General features: G+C 48.5%; 1 protein-coding gene across 4 annotated transcripts in view; it reads left to right on the top strand.

Annotated features, from left to right (window-relative positions):
• Window positions 1-27,198, top strand: part of PHF20L1 (PHD finger protein 20 like 1) — an 813,558-nt gene that overhangs the window by 325,368 nt on the left and 460,992 nt on the right. For all 4 annotated transcript variants that reach the window (XM_078686744.1, XM_078686740.1, XM_078686743.1 and 1 more), the window contains one exon: window positions 1,121-1,312. In XM_078686744.1, the coding sequence (XP_078542870.1) occupies window positions 1,121-1,312 (192 nt within the window). The remainder of the gene's footprint in view (window positions 1-1,120; window positions 1,313-27,198) is intronic.

Here is a 27,198-nt window from a genome sequence, read left to right as displayed (position 1 = left end):
TACATGATGGATTGTTGGCACATCTGCTGCATTGACTAATCATTCAATGCCCTTCAGGGCTTAAAAAGGGCAAAACAAATGCTGTATGTGAAAACCTTGTAAATCCTTGACCAATTTTTGGAGTAAAATGCACTGACCCATACAAATTACAGGTGCGCTTAAATTGCCGTATTTCATTTTTGTTTTTCTGATTTTAGTCATTTAAGAATAAATCTCATGGTGCATGCAAAAGGATAACATATTTTACTCTGCACTCTGCCTGATATTATAAATCACGTCTTTGTATATTTTAATTACTAATTGTTGGTAGTTGATCATCCACAGAGTTTAAAACTTCTGCTTAAACTGTCACCTCCATATAGTAACCTCATTGAAACTGTGCATACTTTAGAGACAGCTAAAAAGCACTAGATTTTAAGTTCCCATAATTACTCCCCCATTTAAAACAACCCTTTGTTGGATTGGATCCCTGTTGAGCAATGGTCATAGTTAATATTTCTGTGCCTGGTTATTAAGTGTGTCCACAGTAATTCCTTTGTTCCTGATTGCTAGTCCCTAGAACCTAAGCTGCTTAATTCTGAGTCCAGTGGTGGTAGTTCTCCCTTCTGAAGTGATGGCAAATGGAAGATCATTTCTCCTTTGGAACGGTCATTATAACAAATACATTTCCTTGCCAAGTGATTTCTAGAAGACTAAGGGCCACCTTATATTTTAAGGTAAAGCCATAGACTTGTGATTTCCTTAATCCCCTGGTCTTTAGGTTTTGCTGCACCTTTAAGCCGGTGGTGTGTAATGAAATCACTTTATAGATAAGAAAAGAGCATTACTTAGCAAAGTTCAAGGGTTTCATGTGTATTCGGCAGCTGGAAAAAAGCCTGCTTCAGTGAAGAGCACTAAAGAAAATGTAAAAAAAAAAGTATTTGTGTATCACCTATTGTATTACAAGTATATTTCACAGTGGACCATTTATTTTAATCCAAGGGTTTATTTGATATAAAACCTTTTTGTTTTTATTCAGTTTTCTTATGTTATTTTACGTTCCTTTAAAAAAAAAATCTGTTACTTATGTTCCATTATTTACCCACGCCTTAATAGTGTACTACTCTTTTGCTTTGTCTAGCACCTGGAGTGTCTCCTTTGTCTTTGGAGAAGTGTGTGCCATGTTTCCCACTTGATCTGAGTCGCAGTGGCGAAGTTCAAGCTCCTTTAGTCCCAGTATTTCCCAAAGAGTACATATGTGCAGAAACGGAAGATGTACGAACATTGACATCAAATACTGTTAATGATGGAAGAACTGCTTCAACAACCCCAGGTAGAAGTAGTAATATCACATAGTGTTTTCAGTGCATATAAATGGGAAGTCCTATATTAAACACTTGCAAAATTAAGATTGTTTTAAGATTGGTGGTACTTTAGAGTATTGGACTTGGTAACAGTAAAACTGCATTTATGTACATATATTCTAATTGTGTTAATAGAATTTACTCAATATACATATATAACGGTTCTTACTATCCGGTACCAAGCTTTCTGGTGGATACTCAATCTACCTGTAGATTCCACATCTCTTGAATTTCCTCTTGGTGCCAGACTGGATACAGAAAAGTAAGTGCGTCGCCAGCTTGCAGTCTCCTGCGTCAGTTGGTAACTCGCAACTGTAGGAATATGGCTCCTTATGTAATATACCAAAAAGAGGTATATTGTGTAGAGTCCATGTATCCCTTACTAGTCGACAGGGCTTGCTTTAACAAGCCCAAGGTGCTCTTTTTGTGCTAGTGTGGTCGAGCAGCTTTAGGCTTATTAAGGAATGTTAGACGTTTGTTGCATACACACAGTCAATAAATGATACACACACACTCAATAAGGAGATCCACACCACTTTTGAAAACTAGCACATATTTTTATATCTTTTTAGACACCAAGATCTTTGTTATTGGGTAAGTGTAGGAGTCTGGGTTTCTGTTGCAGTAACCCCCCACTTTTTGCCAGATTTCCGATGCACTTTGACTTGATGTGTCCTGGGTTTCCTGCCAATCAGGTTCCCAGGGTCTGTGTTGTTTCTCAAAACTGTATATTTGTATCCCCAATTACCACCTCTCTGGCCACATGCAAGTCCCTTGTCAAAGGTACCATGCGTACCAAGGGCACTGTGACCAGGGAAGGCCTCTAAGTGCTGCAGCACATATTGTGCCACCCTTAGCGGTCCTGTACTTTAACACACATACTGTCATTGCAGGCTGTGTGTTTTGGTGCAGAGAAAAGTGGAGAGTCGGCATGGTTGCAACCCACTTTCTATGGTAAAGGTAAGACACCCCTTTAGCTGGGTGCACTATATTATTAGTGAGGGTACAGTTGCAAGAGCACTGTACAGCCATTCTTTTTTTTTGGGGGGGGGGGGTGTATTTAATTGCATTTTCTCGATCACATTACAAGACCACAGCTAGTACACAAAATATCTTGATTCAGTTTTCTTTACAGATATAGCGAAATCATACAATATTAGCATGGAAATAATCAACAACAACGAAAATTGCCTGTCAACGGAATCCCTCATCCCGCCTCCCCCCTCCCTGCATAGTACGCCAATTCCCCGAAATACTGTGCGCCTGTGAGTGTCAAACCATAATAGGTAAGCCATGGCTTCCATATTTTTGAAAAATCCTTAGGACACCCCCTTGCTTTGTACGTTATTTTCTCTCCCAGCATATACATGTCCATCCTCTTCCGCCATTCCTCCAGTGTCTGATTACTCGTCGCTCCCCAGGCCTTTGCCATGTCTCTTTTGGCTACATCCAGACCTAGTTGAAGGAACGTCAGTTTTACTTTAGGGAGTTCCATCTCTGGGAATACCCAACAGAATGAATATGGGGTCTGGGGGTATTGGTGCATTCAATATAAGTTCTAATTCCTTCAGAAGTCTGCCCCAATCTAACTGTGCCTGTGCGCATCCCCATACAGTGTGGAAGAAGGTTCCTTCTATAGTTTTACATTTCAAGCATTTGGGGGGCTCCGCTCTACCCATCTTATACAGTCTAGCTCTATCATAGTACATTCTGTGTAGATATTTTAAACTGTATCAACCGCAGCCTAGATTTAATGGCCACCTCCCTGGGGTGTATCAGGGCCATTTCCCAGTCCACATCTTCGAGGTCCCCCAGATCCGCCTCCCAATGCAGTCTCAATTTTCATAGTGGGTCAGGTGTGTTGTTCATGATTGTCCTGTAGGTCCATGACACCGCTTTCCCATCTATGTCGCCCATCAAAAGTCTCCCTTTTAATGCAGCATATTCTGGGAGGCCCTCCATATCAATATGTTGAGCTTGCCTCAGTTGCAAATACTTAAAGTGTTGTGTCATGTTCATATCATATTCTAGATGGAGGTGCGGGAACGTCACCAACTCTTTACGATATACTAGGTCCTTGAGCTGGGAGCTACCCACCAGATCCCACTTCTGAAAACCTTTCAACTTGAGAAATTCCTTAAGTCGTGTACCCACCCAAAGTGGGGTTTTCTTAGTAACCCGGTCTTCCCACTTCATGCACCTCTCCGCCTTTTTCCATGACATTATCGCTATTTGTGTGGCCGGTAGCAGTTTTACAACACCCTTTCCTCCGTAAAGGTAGTGTGTGTGTGGCTTGTGCATTAACTGTGTGTGCTCAAGCGCATATGTTGGATAGTCCCTTTCCCCAAAGGCCCATTCATTAATTACTATCAAGTGAGCCGCCCAAAAGTAAGCCCGGGAAATGCCACCGATATACTGGTTACATTGCAGCTTCCCCAGTGCCACCCTGGGGGTCTTCCCTACCCAGAGAAATTTCCTTAGAATGTTGTGAATTTTACTGAACACCTCTTCTGGTGTCGCATGGTAGGTGTTTTTCATGATGTATAAAAACTTAGGGAGGGTTACCATTTTGAAGAGCGCAGCTCTTCCAAGCAGTGTTAGAGGTCTGCATCTAAACGGAATTCCCCCAATACTCTATACAAATTTCGTTCCAGCGCCAGTTGCCTGTCTAGTGTAATGTGGATACCTAAATATTTTATCCCAGTTGTTGCAACCTGTAGTTGGCTGGTATAAATACTATGTTCGACCTCCCGTCCTACTGGGTATACACTTGACTTCTCCCAATTAATTCTATACCTAGCATACCTACCATAGTCCTCGCAGCTCTCTATAATATTAGGAAGTGTTATTGCAGGGCGTGTGACATACAGCAGTATGTCATCGGCATACAGCGAAATGCGTTCATCCAGATCGTCCTTATCAGTGACCCGAAAACCGCTTATGTGTGGGTGCGCACGTATGACGCAAGCCAGGGGTTCCAGGACTATTGCGAATAGGAGAGGGGGCAACCTTGTCTAGTACCCCGCTCGATCGCGAATTTCCGGGACGTCACCCCGTTGACTCTGACTCTCGCTAACGGCCCTTCATACAGAAGAGCTATCCATCTCCTGAACTAGGGACCAAATGCCAGTCTCTCTAGTACTGCCATAAGAAACGGCCAGTGAACCGTGTTGAATGCCTTCTCGGCATCTAGGGATAATCTGAGGTGGTGGGCCGTCCTATGTTGCACCAACTCCAACCAGTTGGAGATTTGTCTGAGATTGAGTCTCGTCGACCTGCGAGGCATAAAGCCTGACTGGTCCCTATGAATAAGTGCTGTAATGGCCGTTGGTCAACCTGTTGGCCAGAATCTTGGCCAAGATCTTCGTCTTCACATTTATGAGGGAAATGGGCCTATACGAACCACACTTCTGTGGGGGTCGCCCCTCCTTAGGTATCACCACGATAGTGGCAGTACTCAAATCTTCGGGATGCACCCCTTTCCCGTGCTTCGAGATACATCTGCAGGAGGTGCATGCTAAAAAGTGCCCTGTGCTGCTTAACCGCGTGCGGGCGGAATTCCGCTCGTACGCGGAGTTTTGCGAAACCGCATTTTACGTGACGAGCTGGGCTCGTCATCAGCGTAGCAGGAGGCTACCTCATGACGAGCCCAGCTCGTCATCAGCGTGGAAGAGGTTAAAGAATTCAGACGGGAGCCCATTAGGACCCGTGGATTCACCCGTTTTCAACTGGCCGATGGCCTCTACAATTTCTTCTTTTGCAATGCAAATGTGGAGGCAGCACCAGGGATGGAGTCACCAGCTGGTCACTTTTTATGAAACAAGTTCTTTATTTTTCTTCATACAAACACTTGACAACAGCCAACACATTTCGTTCCTATGCAAGGAACTTCCTCAGGGCTTATTAGAAAACTGTGTACAGTCGTCTTTACCGGCCGAGGTTTGTGATTGATGGTCCATGACGCCGTGACTCTGCGCGTTGGTGGGATTTCTATCCTCTGAGATCTACCATGACCTCCGTTGACTATTGACATACGGACCCACAGTACAGACGTCTGTGTGGTGTAGACTGCTGTAGAATAATTGACTTTTTATGCGTAATTACACTTCATCAAATCCACCGTGATTGACTTTAAGCCCAGAACAGAGGCTCTATCACCCACTGCAGGACTGCGGAATTGTTTAGATTCATTCTCTATATTTTTCTTGTGGATTTCTTTCTGCTCGTCGTTACAACGTTGGGACAAAGGCGGTGGCCCTTTGGAGTTGGAGGTCTTTTTGGCCCATAAAAGCTATATCCGTCCTTTACAAAGATGACTGTACACAGTTTTCTAATAAGACCTGAGGAAGTTCCTTGCATAGGAACGAAACGCGTTGGCTGTCGTCAAGTGTTTGTATGAAGAAAAATAAAGAACTTGTTTCATAAAAAGTGACCAGTTTGTGACTCCATCCCTGGTGCTGTCACCACTTTTGCATTGCATTTCGTCTCTGGATTCCAGTGGGACCGAGCTGCAGCAGGTCCCGTGGTGGACTAGCACATGACTTTATTTAACAGGGCACTTTTATGATTGATGTGCTCAGTGTAGAGTCAGCTGCAGGTTCATTTTTGTTGTAATTTCTTCTTTTGTCAACTTTGCGTCCATCGCTTGCACGTCATGTGATTCCAGTTGAGGAAGTTGCATAGATTGTATGTGTGTATCTGGTCGGAGCTCTCTAGAGGTTGCCATGCATAAAAAGCTTCGTAATCTCCAGCGAAAGCCTGTGTTATTGCGTCTGGGGTCTTGTGAACCTGGTCCACTCCCGTGTCTATTTGGGCTACCCATCTACTTTCCATCTCTTTCCGGTTGAGCCAAGCAAGCAATCTACCTGTTTTGTCGCTGGCATCAAAAAGTCTCCTATGCACGGCTTGTATCGCGTGTTGCACATCTTTTTTGGCGAACGCAAGATACATGCTGCAAAAGTTTAAGCTGTCTTAACCTGACGACATCTCCGCCTGTGCTGGTTTGCGACTCGGCCCATAGGAGCTGCTGTTCCAGGTTCCTTATCTTCTCTGTCTCTTTACTCTTCTTTAGTGAAATAATATTTTGTGCCCTCTCCCATAGGACCGCCTTATAAGCTTCCCATAGAGTAATGGCGGAGTCTACCGACCCTACATTTTCCCGAAAGTATAACTCTGTATCCACTCTAACCTCTTGGGACACCTGTGGATCCCGTAGTTCCCACGCATTCAACCTCCAGTCTCTATGTTGGTCTCATGCCCACACGCCAATCGTTAGCCATAGCGGGGAGTGGTCAGAAAGACTCCTCGCTAGGTAGTCAATCTTCTGTGTTTCCCCTACTTCTTCTACCAGGGTGAATATGTAGTCTATCCTCGAGAATGCCATGTGAGCCCCTGAATAGAAGGAGTAGGGTTTGGTCTGGGGATGCTGTTTCCGCCGCAGGTCAGTGAGTGTCAGTGTGTCTACGAATTGTTTCAGTGGGGTTTCCCTAGGTCCCCCTTGGTGGATCGTTGTGCGATCCCATGTGGGATCCATCACATCATTAAAATCGCCCCCTATGATATGGGTGTGGGAACCTGCTTCTAGGAGAATGGCTGCCAGCTTGTCCATCGTCTGCTTCTGTAGCCTGGGGGGGGGGGGGTGCATACACGCTGATAAGCGTAATGTGTCTCCTGCTCCAGATTCCCTGCACCGCCACATATGTCCCGTTGGGGTCACTCCAGGTGCGTTCTATCCCGAATGGCGGATTTTTCTTAATTAATATCTTTACCGCACTGCCCCAGTGGAGAAGCCCGCATGCACCAGCGTGGTGTGTGGTCTGTGGCCCAGAAAATTACATCTCGTGCCCTTTAAGTGTGTTTCCTGTAGGAGGATCACATCCGGCTTCAGCCTTTTGCAATATGCGGCTACAAGTCCACGTTTTACCTTGTTCCCCATCCCGTTGACATTCCACGAGAGAACTGAATAAGAGGCGTGATTAACTGTCATTCAAGCAATGTGAGTTTTCCTCCCACGCCTCTTCCCACTGCGTGCCCTCCATCCTTACCCCCCTGAGTGGCCTCAGGCGATACATTCTCACATAATACATTCCTCCTATTTTGTCCCCATCCCAAAAACCCCACTTGAACTCACCGTCCCCTCCCTTCCGTACCACCCCCACCCCAAAACCCCCCAATTACCCCCCCCCCCACTGACCCCCCCAATCGAACTTTGTCGCTGGGATCGGGAGAGGTCTGTCGCCCACCCTCCCCAACTGTGAAACCTGCAAATGAAATTGCCCTCAAAAACAGAGCCCCAAAAGGAGATAACCACAAAACCCCTCCCCTTAAAAAGAAAAAATCTAATTGAGAAAAGGATATACAGCACATGTGGGGTGGCATGTAAAGCACTGTCTTTAGACTGTCCATGTGATTCTCCGGGCCGGTTCCTGCACATCATTCCTCACGCCTGTCTGAGAAGTCCGGTTATCTGCCGTGGTCTCAGTGTTTGTCTCTGCCTGAGCCTCTAGGAGGTTGATGTTCTGCAGCAGTGGGTGTTCCCCCTCAGAGTTCGTCGTAATATCATGATCCATGCATTCCGTTGCGCGCCAACGTGCCATGTCTTCGCTCCTTGATGGCCCCCTGTGGTTCTCTACACAATGCAAACTCTCAGAGTCTGATGCCTGGGGCGCTGATCCTGGTGCTCTTCTACTATGATATGGCGTCACTCCACTATGGGCCATCTCCAAGTTCCTGACTTTGAGCCGCCGCTGTTTGAGCTTAGTATTGTTTCTTGACGGGGGTTTCCTTGAAAGAGCCACTTCGCCACTCGATGGTCTTGGCATGAGGCGTTCCTCCAGCTAGTGCCAGGCCTCCTCTGGAGTAGTAAAGAATAGGGTCTTACTTTGATAGCTCACTTTAAGTTTGGCAGGGAACAGAAGCATGTATTTGATCTGCCTTTGACGTTACTTATCTTTTACGGAGTCAAACGTCTTGTGTTGTTTTTGCACCTTGTGAGAGTAGTCCGGGAACACCATGATCTTTGTATTGTCCAAACGGATGTCTCCTTTTTGCTGAACTCCCTGAGGATAAGGTCCCTATCCAGAAATTTTGCGATCCGTGGTCGTGGCGGACCCCTGGTGGCAGCCGTGCTTGGGGAATTCTATGCGGTCTTTCGATAACAAAGCATTGCGAGAAGCGGACATCAGGGAAAGTGTCCATCAACCACCCCCTCAGATAGGCCCCGGCATCCGTCCCTTCAAAAGCCTCCAGAAATCCAAGAAAGCTGAGATTGTTCCTGCGGGCCAGATTTTCTGCGTCATCCACCCTCCAGAGCACGTCTTTCATGGCCACCGACAGGGCAGCGACTTCGTTTCTAAGGCCAGTCGTAGTGTCTTCAACCTGTGATATGCGATGTTCGCTTGCATCACCTTCTCTGACACTTTACGTAGATCCTGGCGGAGCAAGTTAACGTTGATTTTGATCTCGTCGATTTTGCCCTCCAGTGCCTCCCTGGAGGAATGAATCGCCTGGAGGAGGACGTTGATGCAGAGGAAAGGTGATCTCCCACCGGCAAAGGTTTAGTGAACTTATCCATATTTCCCTGTTTCTGTGTCTTGGAATCTTTATCTCTTGCCATCTGGAGCTATAACCCGCGTGGGCCGACCAAGTGTATCCCGGACTGGATGCCGTCTATTCCTGGACACTGCCTGCCGCTCACACTCCATTATAGCCAGTTGACCACCGCTTCTCTCAATGGGTGCCCACCCTTGACTGTAGGTCCTGGTGCCCACCTCCTGGCACTTTGCGAGTGCGTGGCAATAGGAAGGGTGAGTGGTTGTCCCCCACGGTCGTTTCCTCCAGCAGGCGATCGTTTCACCACGGACGCTGAGGCCGCCCGGCCCCTCATGCCACTCTGTCTTCATCCTCCGGTGCAACTTTCCTCAGAACCATGCCCTCTCCCTGCGTGGAATCCCGGTGCAGATCTGGTCCCTGGGAAAGCATAGGTCCTGCCCGATAGCCCGCTGAACACCAGCGCCCCCCGGGGCTCCTCCGATGGAGAAGTGGGGAGAAATCCACACCCAGCTACTATGCTCTTGCCTTTCACAAGCGGCAGGGGTGTTGCAGCGTGGAGGATCCACCGCCATGTGTCTACGGCCTGCAGTCGCTGTGTCCTTCCCCACTTAACAGTGCTGTGGCAGCTATACACTTCAGTCACTGTTCCAACAGTGGGGCCAAGCCTGGGAAGGGCGGGGAGAAGGAGGGTCCTCCACCTCAAGTGCCCCGGCGTCGCTGGGTTCCCCTCTGACCCCCATGCCTCTTACTGTGTTGGGCCCCTGGGGTCTTCACTTGTATCTCAAGTGCTGCTGCGCCCCCCCTTTCATCCAAACCATCTCCGCTGCCGGGCAACCACCACTTCGGCGGTGAATTCTGGACCTCCTGCTTCCCTCCACTATTATTTCAGGCACTGCTGTGTCCTTCCTTATCACAGACAGACGCTTCTGTCGGCAACCACAACTCCGGCGGAGAGCTCGGAACCTCTGCCAGCCTTCCACCTGTGTCACGGCCTCCAGGGCATCAGTGCCTGCGGCTTCAGCCGTCACCTTGCAGGGCCTTCTCCACCGCCTGCCGCATGAATCGATAGCGCTGCAATGAACTGACGAGGAGGGAGTGGGGCTCCAGAGCCTCCCTGAGCTGCGGGAGTAACAACGGGGACACCCTCCGGCACTCACCGCGACCTGCTCTCTCCCGCGCCTGTCACTGCCTTCCAGCCCAGAGTCCTCAGGCCAGTTATCCCCTGCAGCAGTCGCTGTCTTCAACACTTCTTTCTACACGCTGCCAATTTCTCCTCGGCCAGCCACCGCTGCCAAACGAGCTCCATGGCTGTCTCGGAGGATTTGCCAAGGTGTGTGTCAGTCGGAACAGAGGTCTTGTGTTCCGACACCTTGTCGCTAAGTTGTGCACGCGGAGCGCAAATGTGCATGCTATTAATGTCAGGATCTCGTTAGCGGCCCACGGAGCAGCAGTCGGACACGTCTAGTCTGCCATTCTGCTGGCCCCCGCCCCGCCCCCCCCCCCGACACCCCCACCCCTGCCGTCGAAGTCCATTCTTCGACATTGTAATTGCAGTAAAGCCATAAAGAATATATGGTCTTGGAGTTTGTCATTATGAACTCCACAGCATCATAATGGCTTAACTGAATTCTGGGAAGTTTGGTATCAAACTTCTCAGCATAATAAACACATGCTGATGCCAATGTGGGATTTATTATACAATGCACTCTGAGGGCATCTTAGAGATGCCCCCTGAAAAACGACCAGCCTCTGGTGTGTACCCTGGCTGGTAAACACCAGCCTGCCACCACGAGACAAGTTTCTGTACCCCTGGGGTGGCAGCCTTTGCTCCCTGAGCCCAGAAACAGATTGTTTACTGGGCGAAAGTGGTCACACCTCCTCCAGGTCAGGAAGAGCCATCTGTGGCAGGGGAGCTTCAAAGGCCTTGCTGCCTTTGTAACATGACCTCCAGCCTCTCCTGCTATCAGGAGCAGGCCCCCTGCCTCTCTCCCCTCCTTTTCATTTGGAAGAGAGGCGGGAAAAACTAGCACAGCTCAGAAGGTGTTCCATCTCTGCCAAGCCCACCCCTCAGGTGGGGGAGGCAAGGTGAAGCCCACTCTCCAATTAGGATTAGGGATTGGCCCACTCCCCCACGTGGGGTGAGCACACCAAGGTTGTAGTCACCCTGCGGTCAGTATCCCATTGGCTACTGACCTCAAGACCCCTAAAACGCCCCCTAAATACAGTATTTAGGGGGCAGCCCTGAACCAAGAAGACAGATTCCCGCAACCTACGAAGAAGGATGAAAGGAGTTGCCCAGCAGAGGAGAATTGACTTGGTCCCATCCCTACTGGCCCGTCTGCGGTTTCCAGCAATCCTTCACCAAATGTCACCTTGTCCTGCAGCCTGCAACCTCCAGAACCCCTGGGAGGACTGACTGCCTTTAACAAAGACTGAATCTCCTGTGATCAGCAGCTCTCTTCAAAAGAAACTCCCAAGACAGACTCTGAGCCTGCTGAGGACAAATAAAACCGATGCCTTGAACCACCAATGCACCCGTTGCCTACCGGCTGAGTTTCAGTGGTCCACCAGTCCCAGCAGGGTCCCCCAGCGCTCCAGAGTCCAGGTACACCGTGGGTTCACCCCTCTGCACGGAGGGGACACAGACACACAGACACGGACACACAGACACACACACCCTCCACCCCCTCTCGAAAGGCAACCCTGCATTCAGCCACCCTGGAGAAGAGAACCCATGTCCCCGAGATCTCCAACTTACCTGCCCAGCGGTGGGTTCCTCCCAGAAAACTTCCTGGACTGAGCCTGCAACCAAAATCCAAAACTGACAACTCATATTGAAGGCAACCGGGCACCCGACGCCAATGCAGCACTCTCACACCTGTGCTGTTGCAGGTACACTTTGTGTCCCACCTTATATCCCCCTTTGCCATGAGCCTAACACCAGGAGCTTTGCTCCCATAACCTTGTGGACTGCTTGTGAGTAGCCACCAACTGTGGGCCCACTATCCCTCATTAGATAACATTGGGCCTCAGCAGTTTCCACCAGGCAGCCCTAGTGCTGCTGAGGGTGCATTGAGAGTGCATCTTCGACCCTGGGGAAACCGTGGTTTTAACCCCAGAAGCCCAACTCCCACAAACAACTACTTACCTGTAAATCGATTAATTCATTTCCTCCCATAGGATTGCATTGACTGCTTTTCTTTGAAAATTCTTCTGTGTGTGGAGTTGGTTTGTATGAAAACTTAAACTACAAATTTACTAAAAGTGAATTACTTACAGTTTGTCTAGGAAATGTCTCAGTGTGATATTTAGGCATATCACACTGATTAGCAAAAGTAACTTCAAAAGTAGTCCAAGAAGTAATGTGTGCTGTAATCTACATAGTAACTGAAAAGTAAATCTGATTATTGATTTACTGTAAATCAACCAACTGCATTTGAACCTGCATTCAACTGTATGTTATTGCATTAGTATGGCTAAGTTTTACCTGCATCAGGCCTGGCTTGGTTCTCAAAAATAACTAAATATTTTTATACAAACAAATTGGTCTGAGTTCAGTCTTTAAATGTGTGACATCATTTCTTGCCTGAGTTTGTACAACACATGCTTAACACTACCCTCTGATAAAGCCATACTGCTCGCACATACTACCACAAATATAGAGTAGGTATTGTCTACTTTTAGCTCTGCCTACCTTTGGGGTTCGACTGGACTCTGTGCACTGTGGTACCTTACTGTGGTATAGGATACACAGAGCCAGCTTCCTACAGTAAGTACTTTTTAAAATGGCAGTTTTGAAGAAAAGTGTGTATTACACTTGTATTGTCTCTAATGTGGTAATGTTATCCTGTCTGGAAAAACACATATACTACATACATTTACTTAGCAGCGACTTACAGGACCAGTGTTCTGGAGTCAAGGTAAGTATGTGGCAAGGTTCAAAGCAATACCAGCAGGTCACCTCTGTAGGCTCTGGGGCGTGGTTGTTCTTGGGTTTTGGCAAGGTGCAGGGGAGCAGCTCCACTACTCCATGGGGGATACTGGTTGCATCTAGAAGTGCTGGCAGTGCTGACGAGCCTTCTTTGGCAGAATTGTCGGGGACAACAGGGAGGCTGGCAGGATTGGTGCCAGATCAGTTGCTGCTAGTCAGTTCTTGCTTTTCGTGTCTCTTCGGTTTCCTTTTTCTTAGGTCGGTAGATTCTGCTTTCCTGGAGCTGGGGGCTCCCCTAAATACTAAATTTAGGGGTGCTAAGGGGAGTAAAGGGTGGTAGCCAGTGGGCTTGTTACCCTTGAGGTCACTACATCCCCATATGACCACTTCCTGTGGGAGGTGGGCATAGCCCTGTCCCAGAGTTCCTAATTCTGCCATCACCAAGATTGTGTAATTTGCCTAAAGAGCGGGCACATCAGGCAGCTCACCTTAGGGCTGTGACTGGCCTAGTAGTGCACCCCACCTCCCTACATATCCAGTTTCCCTCCTGTCCTGGTGCCAGATGGGTTAAGGGCAGGGGGTTAGCATTTCCCCTGTCTGGGGAAGCCGTAATTACATATCAAAGGCGACAGAGCCCTTTGAAGCCTCCTGTCCTGGTATGCTGATTACTGAACCATCCTGCTGGGAGGAGGTGTCATCTCCTGTCAGAGCAGGCATTGGCTCTACCCTCAAAGAGCATAGGCTATCGCGTGCAGAGGGTCAGAACCCTGATTTGGTGGCAGGCTGGTCTGCACAAATCAGCCAGCACACTAGAGGCTGGTAAATTTTCTTGGTAAAAACTCAAGAAGGCTCTGGGCAAATAATGGCCTCTCCTCCAACGATTCAATTAACTTGTGAGGATGTGTTAGACCTGGCATCATTGGCGTGAATCTCCCTTCCATTTTTGACGGATTGCCTCCTATGTTTTGATATGTTTTTGCTGGTTTTATGCTTTGGGCACTGTGCCACTGCTAATTAGTGCCACAGTGCAAGTGCTCCCTATGTTAAATTAATATACTAATTGGTTATTCCATGATTGGGTTATTTGATTTATCGGTCAGCCCCTAGTACAGTGCACCATGTGCGCCATGGGCTTGTAAATCAAATGCTGCTAGTGGGCGTGCAGCACTGGTTGTGCCACCCACAGAAGCAGCTTGTAAAGTGTGTCTGAGGCCTGCCATTGCAAGGCCTATGTGCATTCTAGCACTGCCATGTGGACTTGGCCAAGTGCACCCTCTTGCCAGTCCCTAAACCTTCCCTTTGCTTCATATTAGACACCCCTATGGTAGGTCCAAGGGAAGGGTGCATAGTAAGTGTATGGTAGGCATGCTCTGATGTGTGTAGCATGTTCTAATAGTGAATTACAGCCATTTTCGTTTTTCACTATTGAAGGCTCCTGTTCTCATAGGCCAGAATGGGCAGTTAGATTATTCCATTCTTATAATCCTAACTGACTCCGGGAACATGGTAGAAATTCGAATTTAGTATGCCTGAACTCAGAATAATAAAATACATCTTTTATTAAAGTTGGTTTCAATATCCTGTGTTTGAAAATACCACTTTTAGAAAGTAGATATTTTCTTGCCTAACTATCCAGGCCTGCCTCTGCTGGGTTGTGTATTCCTTGTCTGGGTTTGTGAGTGACAGGGCTGGGTGATTCCAGGAGACAGGCTGGGGCAGCTAAAGTGGTGAATAAAGAGATCTGCATCTAGATGGGAGGGAGGAGTTGCACCTGGGACCTGAATAGGGCTGGGCCTTTCCTCCACAATGCTGGCTCCACCTCCTTCCTGTGGCTTGTCAGATATCTCTACCCTGCACTGTGAAAGGAGAGGAGGAATCATGTCAACAGAGTGCTCCAGAGCTGTATCTTCCCTCCCCTGTGCTGGCTCCACCTCCTGTGGGGCGACTGATGTCTCTGCCCTGCACAGTGAAAGGAAGAGGAGAGTCATGTAAACAAAGTGCTCAGGAACTGGTTTGGACTAGGCAGAGGCCTCTCTGCCTTCAGAGAACAAAGGATTTTGGGGTATAAATATTGGGACCCTGATCCCAAGAAATTGGATCACTTCTGGAACAAGAAACCTTTCTGCCAAGGAGAAGAACCCTGGAAGCTGCAGGAGTTTGGACTGCCCCTCTGCCAGTGTGCTGTTTCCTGGGTCGGCCTGAAGTGGTTGCTTCATTGCCAAGGAAAAGGAGAAGGAACTTTGTAAGGACTTTCATCTACAGAATATTCTCCAAGGGCTTGAACTGTGCTTGCCTCTTGCTGAAGTCTCAGGGACAAAAGACTTCACCTCCAGCTCCCTCCTGAATTTCCTTGCTGGGAATTCTGACTCCAGACCCTTGCGTGCCGCTGGGAGCTGGAAGCATGACGCATCAAGGAGAAGCGTGTCGCCGCCACAGCTGAATTCGTATAATCGCCGGAGAAGCGAGCCTTTGCCGCGTCTCCCTGGAAGCGTGTGTTCATCGAAGCTGCCTGCTGTCGCATCACCGGAGAAGCGAGACGCCATTGTGAGAGTCGCCATCGCATCACCGGAGAAGCGTGTCGCAGGGCCTGTCTCGTCTCCAAAGTACAGAGTCGTCGCAAGGCTGCCAGGGCGTCATCACATCGTCATCGAATCGCCGCATCAAAGGCGCCATCTTCTCGCATCGCAACCGGATCATCGCTTCTCATCAAGGCGCCATCTTGCGCACAGCAACGGGCCCGCAGGCTGAGAGTCTACGCATCACCTCCACACCGGTAAGGCTCACGACGAGTCCCCTACTCTGCGCAAGCATTGAGGCAGGACGCAACCGTTCTCCCGGATCACGAACCAACGCATCTCACCTTTTGCGAGCCTTTTGTTTACTTTGCGTTATGCATCCAGGTACTTTGTCGCATTTATCATCAACTTGAACTAAGCAACTTTAATCATCTTTTAAGTAATCTAAGTGTAGTATTGTCGATTTTTGTCGTTTGTGGTCTTGTGTTAAGTCTAAATAAAGAATACTTATTTTTTATAAAAACCTGTGTTGTGTCCATCTGTAGTGTTGTCACTGTATTACTGTGTATATTCACAAATGCTTAACACACTGCCTCTGAGATAAGCCTGTCTGCTCGTGCCAAGCTACCAAGGGGGTGAGCAGGGGTTATTAAGGAGTGTAATCCCCTTATCCTGACTTAGAAGTAAGGGTCCCTATTTGGAAAAAGATGAATACCATTGCCAACTAGAGACCCCCAGATCTAACATTGTTGTGTCAGTGGTGAGGATTTGGACTTTGCATTTGTGTTTCATATACAGTGATTGGTGTACACTACTAGTGAGCGCAGACCAAACGCGACCACATTTTTTTTTAGAATCCTTTTTCCTTGGACTGTTAGTTTTTCCTGAAAACTTCCAATTTTTACTACCATAAGTAAACCAGCATCTATGGATCTTGATTTTGAGGAAGAGGGTTTGGAAACCTACACTGTGAAACAGCTCCAGTATCTCTGCAGGAAATTGAAAGTTGCTACACCAGGCATTTCTAAAAAGGAAGACTACCACAACGCGCTGGGTAGAAGCAAGAAATGTTCCTGATTTTGTGGTGGAGCCTGTTGGGGATGCAGATGGGCAAATTGATAGGCCAGTGTTTCCAGCCAGGGGAGGGGGTGCAATCCCCACCTGGCAGCAGCATCTCTTCCAAAGACCTTTCCCGCAGAAAGTTGGAAGACAGGGAGAGAAGTAGGGCACACAAGCTGAAGATGGCGAAGCTTAAGATGGAGAGTCGGAGGGAAACGGAGAATAACAGGTTGTCTTTGGAAAGGGAGAGAATGAGAATGGAGCATGAGAGAATGTTGAGGGAGTTAGAGATCAAGGCCAAGGCCAAGGGCTTAGAGATCAAGGCCAAGGCCAAGGGCTTAGAGATCAATGCTTCTGGTGGCAGTGCACCATCTGTGCCTTCAGAAGGCAGGGTACATATTCCCACGGATGTCATCAAAGATTTCCACAAAGGTTAGGATATTGGTCAGTGGTTTGCAGCCTATGAAATAGCAATGTTGGCCCACCGCGTCCCTGAGAAGGGTTTTGGGGCCGCTTTCTGACTGAGGGGAGGGATACTTTGTTAGACCTACCCAGTGAGCATAGGATGTCTTATCACCGCATGAAACAAGCCCTGATGACAAGGTATGGGTTGACTCCAGAACTCTATAGACAGAGGTTCAGGAATTGTAAGAAACTGGAGGGGAACCACTTGGGTAGAATATGTGTCTTTCTTTTGCAGAACTATGGATGGTTGGGTGAGGGGTAGCAATGTTGATAATTTTCAAGCGCTCTATGATTTGATTGCTAGGGGGCACTTGTCTGCTAATTGTTTTCCAGAGCTACGCCAGCACCTTATTGATAGCAAATTGACTAACCCTATAAAGCTTGCTGAAGAGGCGGACCGCTGGGTCAATACCAGGGCCCACAAGGGTCTTTGTGAGAGACTCCGCCAAAGGTGGGCAGGGTCCCCAGCAGAAGAGTGGGGGGGGACAAGCGTAAACAGAGGGAGTTCCAAAAAGGTCCCCAAAGTAATTCCCAAGGGAACCAAGGTAAGGGTTCCCAGCCTCCCCCTGAGAAGAAGTCAGGACCCCCGACAGGTAAACCTGTTGATAGAGGGCCTGTTACCTGCTTTCTTTGTAAGCAGGTGGGACACCGTTGGTATGATCCCCAGTGTCCTCAGAAGGGGCAGTATGTTCCACCCCGTCAGATGGCCAGTGTAGCCCTGGGTGGGGAGGAGATGGGTGCCCAAGGTGGGTGGGGTCCCGCAGAAATGTCCCTTGTCTCATTAGGAGACTTTGAGATGGTCCCTAGAACTCAGCTGCCTGATAACACTAAAAAATACAGGCCGTGGGTGACCATCAATGGACATAGAGTGGAGGCCTTGAGAGACACCAGAGCAAGTGTGACAGCTGTCAAGTGTCACTTGGTGTCTGAAGAGCAGGTAGTCCCCAATGCATTCTTCCCAGTTGTTGCCGCTGACAACACAGAGAGCCATTGCAAGGTGGCCAAGTTCCCTTTGAGAGGGGGGGGGTCTCTGGTCCTCTTCAAGTAGCATTGAGGCCATCCATGCCTGTTTGTCTGTTAGACAACGATTTGGAAAGCCTCCCTTGGGCTAAGGTGGAGAGGAAGGCGCATTTAGAGATGTTGGGTCTGCCTGAGTGGGCGTGTGTGACCACTCGGTCTATGGCAGCTAAGGGTGTTCAAGAGACCCTGGAGCCTGAAAGTATGGCCTATGGACCTGCCTTAAAGAGAAGAGGTAGGGGGCGCGGGAAACCAGCCCCCATTGTTCCCACGGTCCAGGAGGAGGCAGACCTTGAGGAGGATGCCCTGGAACCTACAGGGGAGCAAGTTTCTGAACTGGGGAACCGACCTGAGCTGACCCATTGGCAGCACGAAGGGGGTCCCTCCAGGGAGAAATTTTGTGAAGAGCAGAAGTGCCCTTCTCTTGTGGGTTTGAGGCAACAGGCCACAAACCAGGCAGCAGGTGATCAGTCTGGATTAGATTGGATCTACTGGGAAAACGGTCTCCTGTATAGCGAGCCTAAGGTTGCTGAGCCTGGGTCCGCCCGTGTGCTGGTGGTACCCCAGCACTTCAGAGCATTCCTACTGGTATGGCTCATGATGTTCCTTTAGCTGGTCATCTGGAGCAGAACAAGACCTTTGAAAGGCTTGTCTTCCCACTTTTATTGGCCCCAGATGCGAAAGGGTTCAGATACTCATTGTAGGACCTGTCAAACTTGCCAGGCAAGTGCGAAAAGTGGAAGGAGGCACAAGGCCCCTCTCCAACCTTTCCATGTAGTCAGTACCCCCTTTGAACGGGTGGGCATTGACATTGTGGGGCCACTGGACCCCAAGACAGCCATGGGCAACCAGTTTATCCTGATCTTGGTGGACCATGCTACCCGGAAGCCATTCTGCTCAGGACAGTGATGGCCCCGTGGTGAGATGTGCATTGATGGAGATCTTCTCCCGTGTGGGGTTCCCCAGATAGGTGGTGTCTGACCGAGGTACAAACTTCATTTCTAATTATATGGAGTCTCTGTGGAAGGAGTGTGGTGTTACCTCGAAGTTCACCACTAATTACCACCCCCAAGGTAATGGGCTGGTTGAAAGATTCAACCTGACCCTTAAAGGCATGATCATGGGTCTTGAGGAACCAATGAGGCGTAAGTGGGACGTCCTCTTGCCATGCCTTCTGTTTGCCTAGCGTGAGGTGCTACAAAAGTATCTAGGGTTCAGCCCCTTTGAGCTTTTGTATGGTCACCCGGTAGGAGGACCTTTGAGTTTAGTCAAGGAAGGCTGGGAGCAATCTCCCAGGAAACCTCCCCAGGATGTATATAGCTACATGCTGGCCTTCAGGAACCAGACTCTGCGTTTCAGACATCTCGCTCAGGCGAATCTGGAAGCCAGCCAGGAGGAAATGAAGCGTGGTACGATCAGAATGCCACTCTGAGCTTCAGCCGGGACAGAAAGTTTGGGTCATGGCCCCTGTGTAGCCTTGTGCGCTCCAGGACAGGTGGACCGGTCCATATGAGGTGGTGGAGCGCAAGAGTGATTTTACTTATCTGGTGAACTTGCTGTCTCTCAGGAACCCTTTGAGGGTTCTGCATGTTAACTGCCTAAAGTCCCACTTAGAAAGGTCCGAAGTGGGCATGCTCTTAGCAACGGATGATGGAATGTAGGAGGTGACCGAGCCTCTTCCTGACCTCCTGTCTTTAACAGAGCAAGATGGGTCAGTGGATGGTGTCAGCCTCTCTGCCACACTGACCCCTGATCAGCAGCAAGATTGTCGCCAACTGTTGGGGCAATTCTGATCTATTTTCCTTGGTTCCTGGTGTCACAGAGTGGTGCGTCCATGATGTGGACACTGGAGACCGTCCTGATGTGGACACTGGAGACCGTCCTCCTGTGAAGCACAAGACTTACAGGGTGACCGACAAGGTTAGGGCTTACATTAAGGAGGAAATCTCCAAGATGTTTGCTTTAAGGGTCATTGAGTCCTCAAACAGTCCTTGGGTCAGCCCAGTGGTCTTGGTCCCAAAGGCTGCTCCCCTGGGTGCCACACCCGAACTCCGGTTCTGTGTGGACTACAGAGGGCTCAATTCAGTCACCAGGACTGATGCACACCCTATCCCCAGAGCTGATGAGCTCATAGATCGGTTAGGGACTGCACGGTACCTCAGTACGTTTGATTTGACATCTGGGGACTGGCAGATCGCCTTGACTGATGGGGCTAAGGAGAAGTCCGCATTCTCCACACCAGATGGGCACTACCAATTCTGGGTTTTGCCCTTTGAGATGAATAATGCACCTGCCACCTTTCAGAGCTTGGTCAACCAGGTGTTGGCTGAACTGGAGGATTTCAGTGCCGCCTACCTGAATGATATTGCACTGTTTAGCGCCAGTTTAGGAAGAGCATCTGCAGCACCTCTGGGAACTATTGATGGCACTGCACAAGGCAGGCCTCACGATCAAGGCGAGTAAGTGCCAGATCGGGCAGGGTTCCGTGGTGTACTTGGGTCACCAGGTAGGAAGCGGCCATGTGGCGCCCCTACAACCCAAGATTGATTCCATCCTGGCATGGGAACCCCTAAAGACTCAGACACAGGTGAGCCTTTTTAGGACTCACTGGGTACTACAGGAGGTTTATGAAGGGGTACAGCAACATTGTTGCACCCTTGACTGAGCTGACTTCCAGGAAGTAGCCCAAGAAAGTGAACTGGACTGACACCTGTCAGAAAGCTTTTGACGCCCTGAAGACTGCCATGTGCACAGCACCCGTGCTTCAGGCGCCCAACTTCTCAAAATAATTAATTGTACAGACAGACGCTTCAGATCTGTTCTATCACAGATTAATGAAGAGGGCCTAAACCAACCTGTAGCATTCATCATTAGGAGGTTACTTCCACGGGAACATATGTGGAGTGCAATGAAGCGTGAGGCATTTGGTGTGGTCTGGGCACTGAAGAAGTTGAGACCATACTTGTTTGGGACTCACTTCCGGGTTCAGACCGACCACATGCCCCTCAGATGGCTGATGCAGATGAGGGTTGAGAACCCAAAGTTTTTGAGGTGGTCCATTTTCCTACAGGGTACGGACTTTACGTTGGAACACCGCTCTGGTACAGAACACGCCAACGCTGATGGTCTGTCCAGATTTTTCTGCCTTAGTGAAGAGAACTCACAAGGGGAAGGGTAGTTCTCCCCACATTTCAGCTGGAGGGGACACACGTTAGACCTGGCATCATTGGCGTGAGTCTCCCTTCCATTTTTGACGGATAGCCTCCTCTGTTTTGATATGTTTTTGCTGGTTTTATCCTTTGGGCTCTGTGCCACTGCTAATCAGTGCCACAGTGCAAGTGCTCCCTATATTAAATTAATGTACTAATTGGTTATTCCATGATTGGGTTATTTGATTTATCTGTCAGCCCCTAGTACAGTGCACCATGTATGCCCAGGGCTTGTAAATCAAATGCTGCTAGTGGGCTTGCAGTACTGGTTGTGCTACCCACAGTAGCAGCTTGTAAAGTGTGTCTCAGCCCGCCATTGCAAGGCCTATGTGCAGTCTAGCACTGCCATGTCAACTTGGCCAAGTGCACTCAGTTGCCAGTCCCTAAACCTTCCCTTTGCTTCATATTAGACACCCCTATGGTAGGCCCAAGGGCAGGGTGAATTGTAAGTATAAGGTAGGACATGCTCTGATGTGTGTAGCATGTTCTAATAGTGAATTACAGCCATTTTCGTTTTTCACTATTGAAGGCTCCCTGTTCTCATAGGCCAGAATGGGCAGTTAGATAATTACATTCTTATAATCCTAACTGACTCAGGGAACATGGTAGAAATTCGAATTTAGTATGCCTGAACTCAGAATAAAAAAATACATATTTTAGTAAAGTTGTTTTCAATATTCTGTGTTTGAAAATACCACTTTTAGAAAGTAGGTATTTTCTTGCCTAACTATCCAGGCCTGCCTCTGCTGGGTTGTGCATTCCTTGTCTGGGTTTGTGAGTGACAGGGCTGGGCGATTCCAGGAGACAGGCTGGGGCAGCCCAGTGGTGAATAGAGAGATCTGCATCTAGATGGGTGGGAGGAGTTGCACCTGGGACCTGAATAGGGCTTGGCCTTCCCTCCACAATGCTGGCTCCACCTCCTGTGGCTTGTCTGATGTCTCTGCCCTGCACTGTGAAAGGAGAGGAGGAATCATGTCAACAGATTGCTCCAGAGCTGTATCTTCCCTCCCCTGTGCTGGCTCCACCTCCTGTGGGGCGGCTGATGTCTCTGCCCTGCACAGTGAAAGAAAGAGGAGAGTCATGTAAACAAAGTGCTCAGGAGCTGGTTTGGACTAGGCAGAGGCCTCTCTGCCTTCCGAGAACAAAGGATTTTGGGGTATAAATATTGGGACCCTGATCCCAAGAAATTAGATCACTCTGGAGCAAGAAAACTTTCTGCCAAGGAGAAGAACCAAGGAAGCTGTAGGAGTTTGGACTGCCCCTCTGCCAGTGTGCTGTTTACTGGGTCGGCCTGCAGTGGTTGCTTCATTGCCAAGGGAAAGGAGAAGGAACTTTGTAAGGACTTTCATCTACAGAATATTCTCCAAGGGCTTGAACTGTGCTTGCCTCCTGCTGAAGTCCCAGGGAGAAAAGACTTCACCTCCAGTTCCCTCTGGATTTTTCTTGCTGGGAATTCTGACTCCAGACACTTGCGTGCCACTGGTAGCTGGAAGCACGATGCATCGAGAAGAAGCGTGTTGCTGCCGCAGTTGAAATCGCCGCATCGCCGGAGAAGCGAGCCTTCCACCGCATCTCCCTGGAAGCGTGTGTTCATCGAAGCTGCCTTCTGTCGCATCACCGGAGAAGCGTGACGCCATCATGAGAGTTGCCATCGCATCACCGGAGAAGCGTGTCGCTGGGCCTTTTCACGGCTCCAAAGTACAGAGTCGTCGCAAGGTTGCCAGGGCATCATCGCAACGTCATCAGATCGCCGCATCAAGGGCGCCATCTTCTCGCATCGCAACTGGATCATCGCGTCAAGGCGCCATCTTGCGCACCGCAACAGGCCCGCAGGCCGACAGTCTACGCATCAACCTCCGCTCCGGTAAGGCTCACGACGAGTCCCCTACTCTGCGCAAGCATTGAGTCAGGATGCAACCGTTCCCACGGATCACGGAACTGACGAATCTCACATTTTGCGAGCCTTTTGTTTACTTTGCGTTACGCATTCAGGTACTTTGTTGAGAACTTTGTCGCATTTATTATGAACTTGAACTAAGCAACTTTAATCCTCTTTTAAGTAATCTTAGGTGTAGTATTGTGGATTTTTGTCGTTTGTGGTCTTGTGTTAAGTCTAAATAAAGAATACTTATTTTTATAAAACCTGTGTTGTGTCCATCTGTAGTGTTTTCACTGTATTACTGTGTATATTCACAAATGCTTTACACACTGCCTCTGAGATAAGCATGTCTGCTCGTGCCAAACTACCAACGGGGTGAGCAGGGGTTAAGGAGTGTAATCCCCTTATCCTGACTAAAAAGTAAGGGTCCCTATTTGGACAAAGGTGAATACCATTGCCAACTAGAGACCCCCAGATCTAACAGGATGCATTGGACGTTCCTGTTCCTCCTAAAAAGAGGAGAGAGGACAAGACTACCAGCTCTACTTATCATCCCCCCTCCACGACCACAACCACCACCACCTCCTCCTCCTCCTCCACCACCACCATCATCACCACCTCAACTATCGCCACCTTCTTCTCTTACATCTCCACATTATGACCCTCTCGATGCTACACCTCCAGGGTCAACAAGGTCAAACTCACGGGGGTATGAGAGAGCTATTAGGGGATACTAACCCGTGGTACACATAAGATGCAGATCCCATAACATCAAATGATCCAGATCTTTATCCAGCCTGCCCTCCCACTCCTGAGGATGCTAGTGCTTATCAACAGGTCATTGCTAAAGCAGCTATTTACCATAGGGTTGACCTACAAAAGGAGTCTTTAGAACAAGACTACCTCTTTAAAACCCTCTCATCCACCCACAAAGATGCACAGTTTTTACCTATATTTCCTTGCATGTTATGACACGCTGACGATATCTTCAAAGAGCCAGTTCTTGCCCAAGTTATTACCCCACGGTTAGTTAAAAAGTACAAAGCGGTTAAATCAGACACCCATCTTTATATGAAGTGCCAGACTCCATAGTTGCAACTACTGCTCATAAGAGAGCCAACAGCCAGGCAACTGGGGATATGCCATCTCTTTAAAAAGAGAGAGTGTATTGACGAAGCGGGAAAAAGAGTAGCAACGCAAGCAGCTCATCACTGGTGCATTGCTTATTCCCAGGTCCTTTTAGCATCTTATGTAAGGGCTCATCGGGATCAGATGGAGGAGTCACTATAGGATCTCCCTAAGTACCATTGTAAAAGAAGGCGGGAGATTGTTGTAGAGGGTCAGACCATCACCAATAAATTCATCAGGTGTGCCCTAAATGCAGCAGAAACAGCCGCTAAGGGTATCAATACTAGAGTTCTTCTCAGGAGAAATGCTTGGCTCAGATGTTGGGGCTTCAAGCCAGAAGTCCAACAGGCAGTACTTAACATGCCTTTTAACAAAGGTAATCTTTTTGGTCCACAGGTTGTAGGAAGCTGGCTCACTATGTATGGTATTATCACTAGGAGGTTATATCATGCACATTGGCCTAACGGCTAAGGCGCTTGACTTTGAACCTAGAGATCTGGGTTCGAGTCTCGGTAACGACGCCATAAAACTCCTGTGATTCTGGGCAAATCACTTAATCTCCCCGTGCCTAAAATGTGTGTCCTCATGTAACGTAACTGGTGCTATGTAAAGCGCTCTGATACCTGATTCGGTTCGGGTCTAGTTCGCGCTATATAAAAACTCTGCAAAAAAAAAAAAGTCCAGGGATTACCCAAAAGTAAGCAGGGCTCAATGTAAAACCCCAAGCGCTCTATAGTGGTAGCGTGGGTGAGCACTCAAAGACATTTATTGCACAACAGTGATCAGTATTGGACTAGTCGCCACCAAAATTGTAGTAAGTACGGTTGACTTAATAGATTCATGAAGTAGATTTATTCTTGACAGTAGATACAGCGCAGCAGTCAGGATGGCTCAAAGCATCAGCGCAACTGCCAAACTCGGAACATAGAACAATCTACCTGGAACTTTGAACATAGCAACACAAGGGGTTCTAAGTAAGGGTGCTGGGACAGTCAGGCGCCCTACTTAGGGAACCACTACAGAGTTCCTGGTCAATTTATTAAAATGTTACGTTTTACTTTATTTTGAAACCAAGATCTTTGCTATAAGGTATGTACGTTTTTAAATAGAAATACTTTTAGCTTTGAGAAATCGATACTTAAAAACTTTTCAGAATAGTTAAATGTTATCCTATGGGCGAAAACAATATCGTGGTTAAATAGGCAAGTACCAAATTTACAAATCCAGTTGTTCTGCCCAAAGGTCAGCTAGAAGGAAGAGTCTGGGTAGTACCAAACTTGCACCACCTGCGGCACAGAGGCGGCTGGGTGCAGAGGGCAAAGTCTTGGTTCAGCCCAATGCTTTTCAATGGAGACTGAAGGGTGCCTGAAGCCACATTGGTTGTAGGTAAGTAGATCGGTTGCAGGGGCAAAGCTATGGGGTTAGATAAACACGGGGGCACAAAGCAGCACCAAACATACACCACCAGCAGCACAGGGGCTGCCGGGTGCAGGGTGCAAATGCAGCGCTGGGTGCCCAATGCTTTTCAACGGAGATTCTTGTTTTAGCAAATAGGCTGCAGGCTTGACACCGGAGGTTGCAGGAGGGAGACCAATGATAGCAGTGGTAAGTTCAGATGTAGGTCGTTGTAGGGGCACCGTCGGTTCAAATCACCAAAGCCCAGGCGTGTTGGGAGCAGGGGTGCCTATTGGGATTCTTCTTACCAGATCCTATAGTGGTTGGGGGGGGGGCTGGCTCTGGATTCACCCTGCAGGCACCACCATGGAGATCAGGAGAGTTCATCCAACACTGAACACAAGTTCATGCTCGCTTGGGAGACTTCACTGCGTCGGTGAGCCACTCAGACTCGGGCCGTGTGTGTTGGGTGCAGAGTGGGCAGGAGATGCTGATCCCCCTGGATCCGAGGTCCTTAGAGATTTTCTTCTTGGACGAGTCCGCTGTCACAGGAGATTGCAGTCTTTTTTGAAAGCAGAAGTCCTCCATGGTTTTCAGAGGTCACTGGTCGCAGGTTCGCAGAAGCTGGAGACAGGGTGGTAGGGCGTGTGCCGAGGCAGTCGTTGCCTTCAATCTTCTCTGCAGGGTCATCGTCTTCTTAGCTCATCGCAGATATAGTTTATAGGTCTGGGGGAGCCACCTAAATACTAAATTTAGGAGGTGTTTTATTTAGGGGAGTAGTAGGTAGGGCCAATGGGCACCTTACCTAGAGCCTCCCTGAGGCGTGAATCAGACCATCCCAACTTATTCAAGGCTTAAACTTTTTGAAATGGTCAAACAACAATCAGCGAAAGCACCCAACTACCTTGACTCAGGAGACGACTCTCCCTCATGCGACGAACTTGCTGCTTTCTTTATGGAGAAAACTAAACTCATCAGTATTGACCTTCAATCTAAGAAGACCCTTCTTCCATCATACGAGACTGCGGCTCCTCCTGCTCTCTCTGAGAGGCTCGAGCCACTTCGTATTAGCACCAAGAACGCCACATGGGGTTCTTTTACTCCCCTCAGTGAAAACATCTAAAATCCTTCTTAGTATCAACCCTTCAAATCACTTAAGCGACCCGTTGCCACCAACTGTCTTCAAAGAAATCAAGGATTTCTTCATCCCCCTTTGGACAAAGATTGTCAATGCTTCATTATCACAAGGCAAGATCCCCGAATGTCTAAAAGCAGCTCAGGTATCACCCATTCTTAAAAAACCTAAAAACCTAATGCAGACAGAACTGATCCTCCTAATCATACCATCAAGATAGACCTTTGGATGAAACACCTCACTGCCTTCAACTGCTCTCCTCACATCATTGACTCAGCTAAACCTCTCAAAATCACCCTGGACACGCACTTGAACATGAAGAATCGTATTAGTAAGATGTGCAAGGGTGCTAACCACCAGATGAGGATTCTTAGAAATCTCCAACCATTCCTTCCACAAGATGACTTCAAGCAGGTGGTTCAAGAGCTTGTCCGGTGGAGGCTAGATTATGGCAGCGCTACGCTCTGTGGTCTCTCCAAATACACCTTGGCCCCACGTAGGGCTTCGTTGAATGTCGCTGCCAAATTGATTACGGGTACAAAAAGAAATGCTCACATATCCCCAGCCCTA

The sequence above is a fragment of the Lissotriton helveticus genome, chromosome 4_1 (genome assembly GCF_964261635.1).
Source record: "Lissotriton helveticus chromosome 4_1, aLisHel1.1, whole genome shotgun sequence".
NCBI lineage: Eukaryota > Metazoa > Chordata > Amphibia > Caudata > Salamandridae > Lissotriton > Lissotriton helveticus.
The sequence above is the reverse complement of the archived record's forward strand: the minus strand, read 5'-3'. Positions and strand labels throughout refer to the sequence as shown.